Source organism: Zea mays, chromosome 2 (genome assembly GCF_902167145.1).
Source record: "Zea mays cultivar B73 chromosome 2, Zm-B73-REFERENCE-NAM-5.0, whole genome shotgun sequence".
Classification (NCBI taxonomy): domain Eukaryota; kingdom Viridiplantae; phylum Streptophyta; class Magnoliopsida; order Poales; family Poaceae; genus Zea; species Zea mays.
This window is the reverse complement of record NC_050097.1, coordinates 210,611,558-210,614,922: the sequence shown is the minus strand read 5'-3', so window position 1 is coordinate 210,614,922 and position 3,365 is coordinate 210,611,558. Positions and strand designations below refer to the sequence as shown.

The 3,365-nt window shown below is 38.8% G+C and overlaps 1 protein-coding gene across 1 annotated transcript; it reads right to left on the bottom strand.

Moving 5' to 3' along the window:
- Positions 1–1,332: 1,332 nt before the first annotated feature.
- On the bottom strand, positions 1,333–2,502 carry LOC103647726 (serine/threonine-protein kinase RUNKEL). The gene is made up of 3 exons (XM_008672243.2): positions 1,999–2,502; positions 1,567–1,806; positions 1,333–1,491 (listed from the first exon to the last, which is right to left on the bottom strand). Exons 1-3 carry the CDS (start codon positions 2,485–2,487, stop codon positions 1,333–1,335), a joined length of 888 nt encoding a protein of 295 aa, XP_008670465.2. The 5' UTR covers positions 2,488–2,502.
- Positions 2,503–3,365: the final 863 nt, after the last annotated feature.

The following is a 3,365-nucleotide window of genomic DNA, read 5'->3' as shown; positions in this document are numbered from 1 at the left end:
TCAGCCGTCCAGCATCCTCATCCACCAGGCACCACCAGGCAGTCAGCCACTCGCCAGTTCACCACCAGGCTCGCCATTCGCACACAACAGTCCTATGTCAACACCAACGGAGCAGTCCTCTAATGAACACTACTACAGATCATGCTATATGAGACGGTTATTTTCAGTTTTTAAGACGCTTATGAAGTGTCCAATTTTGATGGAGTCGCAAAAGATGTCCCACATTTAAGATGGTTATAAACCGTCTTAAAAGATATTATATAAGACAGTTTTTAATTTATAACCGTCTGAAAAAGGTATTTGTTTAAGTCATTTTGTCTGATAAACCGTCTGAAAAATGTATTTGTTTAAGTCATTTCGTCCGATAAACTGTCTTGAATTAGTTTTTTTTAAGACACTGCTTCTAAAGAACCGTAGAGAATACAAACATTAAAAGTCATAAAGTATTTATCAAACCGTCTCGAATATCCTACAATAATAGACGTTACAATAGGGAAACCATCTTATTTAGGTGACTAATAATGGACGTTTTAAAAACCGTCTTATTTAGGAGACTGATATTAGACATTTTGGTAACCGTCTTATTAATAATTAAACGAAATGACTTACATGGCAGTACATTCTTCAATTTATAATCATTTTTTCAGATATCATGTTATAATAATTTGAAAGAGAAATATACATACACATATATTGAATAACGTTATAATTAATATAATATAAATAAGTACCATTCAATATATCATAAGCATTGTCAAACAACGCATACATAAGTGTACTCTAAATCTAAACTAATTAAAATACAACTGTTTGCACTAATGTTAAGCCTAACTTTATATTATGAATTAAAGTCTCCACACTTTTGCGACCATCAAATTTGAATTCTATTCTATGTTTTCCTGTACAACAAATAGGAGAAAACTAGACATAGCAAAAAGCTCCAAGCAGCACGTGGATGGTCTCAAAGCTGCCCTTGTGCTTCTCCCTGTTCTTGATGACTCCTACATGCCTGGTGTTCCTCCGGCCAGTCACCATGACCACGTTGCCGACGTCAAACTTGATGATCCTTGCCTATGTATTATCTCCCTATTAGCCTTATCCAAAGCCAAATCCATAATTCTAGATAAAGCAAGTAATTTATCAGCAACAAAAGAAGTTCAGATTAAATACGAAATGAAATATAACAATCCTTTCAGAAACTTGGAGGCATACTTGCTATATTGCAGTTGTGGACCAAGGGAGCCGAGCTTTGGATTTATTTTGAAACGTATCTCTTCACGTGGAATAGTCGCCATAAGCTACATATCACAAATGAAAACAAATCATATAACATTAAGTTATAACCTGGTTAACAGAAAATGGAGATGGTGATGTTGATTGTGTTTGTGCTGGCGAAACCTGGGTCAACGAGGGCACTTGCTCAGGCATCATCAGAGCAACTTTGTCATCTTCTACCGTGCTGTTTGTAGGTAGACGGACAGGAGCAGCATACTGCAAAGAAAATATATTCCAACTATAATGGCAGAAGAGTGTACCACATATTCGATACAGAAGTTCAAAGCCAACCTGATTAAGTATATTTGGAAGGCTCATAGCTCGGGATGTGATATTGATCTCAGGTTGTTGTTCCATATGAGTTAGTGAAGGGATGGTCCCTGAAGGGACTTCTGCAACCACAGGGGTTTGAGATGCAGTAACATCTTTATTTGAAAAATCTGGATTTCCCTCGACTTCACGCAGACGATCTTTGAGCAGGGACGTTGGTTTCACATCCTTTATGTCAACAGTAAGGTTCTTAAATAGCACCTGAAATCCCAAAAGAACATTTAGCATGGCCATGGGTAGCTAGGGCAGAAACACATAAATATCCATAAAGTTCATGTGATCCAAAACATTGAAAAGACAAGCACCAAAGTTGCAGTTGTATAATGAACAAAATCTCAACATACTCTCATCTCATCAGGATGAAATATCCATAAAGTTCACAAAAAATCATACCTGAAATGGTGCCTCCAAAATCTTAATAAGATTTGCCAACTGAAGCAATACATGGCCTGTCACAACTCTATGCTTGAAGGATGCACTTCCCAGAAGATGAAGAATAACAGGGAACATATGAATTGTGCTCTTTGGATGAGCTCGCCCAGCTAAAGCAGTAACAGGTCCATGGCGTTTGCCAACCATAACCTGTTGTATATCGCTGGAGACAGTGTCAAGAATACCAGGGACCAAGGAAGCAACCAACTGCACAAATGCTTCTGTACAATGATGAATAAAACCCTCCTTCTCCTTTCCCAGTCTATCAACAACTGATATTAATTTTGCATTGCAAAAGAAATGAGGAAGCCACCTTCGACTATTCTTGCAAAGCAGAGCAACAAACAAAAGGGCCTTCACACGCAGAACATCAGTTCCCTGTTCTATTAGAGAAATGAGCCCGAGGACCAATTGTTTGTCATCTGATAATGAAAGAATATACCGGTTCATGCTTGTCACAGTGTTTGTCATCTGATTATTAACATTGAAGTGAATTGTACACCTCAGGAAGCACATAAATTTTACCAAAAAACACAGGTGAAACAGAAATATCATATTAAATAATATAGAGCAATACTAAATAAAGGATCTAGACAGCCTAAGGGAGCTTTTGGAACTCCAAGTCTCCAACTACCAATGAGTTTAATGCAGAGAAGCAGTACCTCCACGATAAGAGATTTTGGATCAATCTCCTTATAGCCCTTAGTGCCTGATTCCTACCAATGGTGAACTTTCCCAACCAACTGCCTAGGTTTTTTAGCAAGGAGCGCTCCTCGGAACTAGATTTGATAAGGTCTGATCTTAACAAGACCTGCAGCAAAAGTATCCAAGTTTAAACAAAATGGCTAGCAAAAAATAAAAAAGGGCAGACGAATTGGAGAGAACAAAAACCTTGCAGTTCTCATATGTGGCTTTCAGTATTTCCTGAGTGAATTTGTAAGTAAAGAGAAGATAATTGTCAGAATTGGTGATGATTGCAGAGTCACTATTCCCTAAAGCCAATTCAATCACAGGTTTCTTCTAACAGGATACATCAGACATACCGAGGATCATCCTCAAGGTGTTCTGAAGGAAGTAGAAGCATGAAGTTGCGGAAATGGCCATATGAGATTGATCCTTATGAATCAGCATTTAGATACCGTAGCATGGCAGCGGCATTATCTTCATTGACTGTCGTCGGAGGGAGGCAGGGAGCTAGGTGAGGTCGCGCGGAGCACCATGCGCGGGTTCACCGCTGGAGGGAGGCAGGGAGTTGGACGAGGTCTCATGGAAAAAGCTGCTCTTGTAATATCTCAACCTCATTTCATATCTGTCTGCAGTTTAAGTTA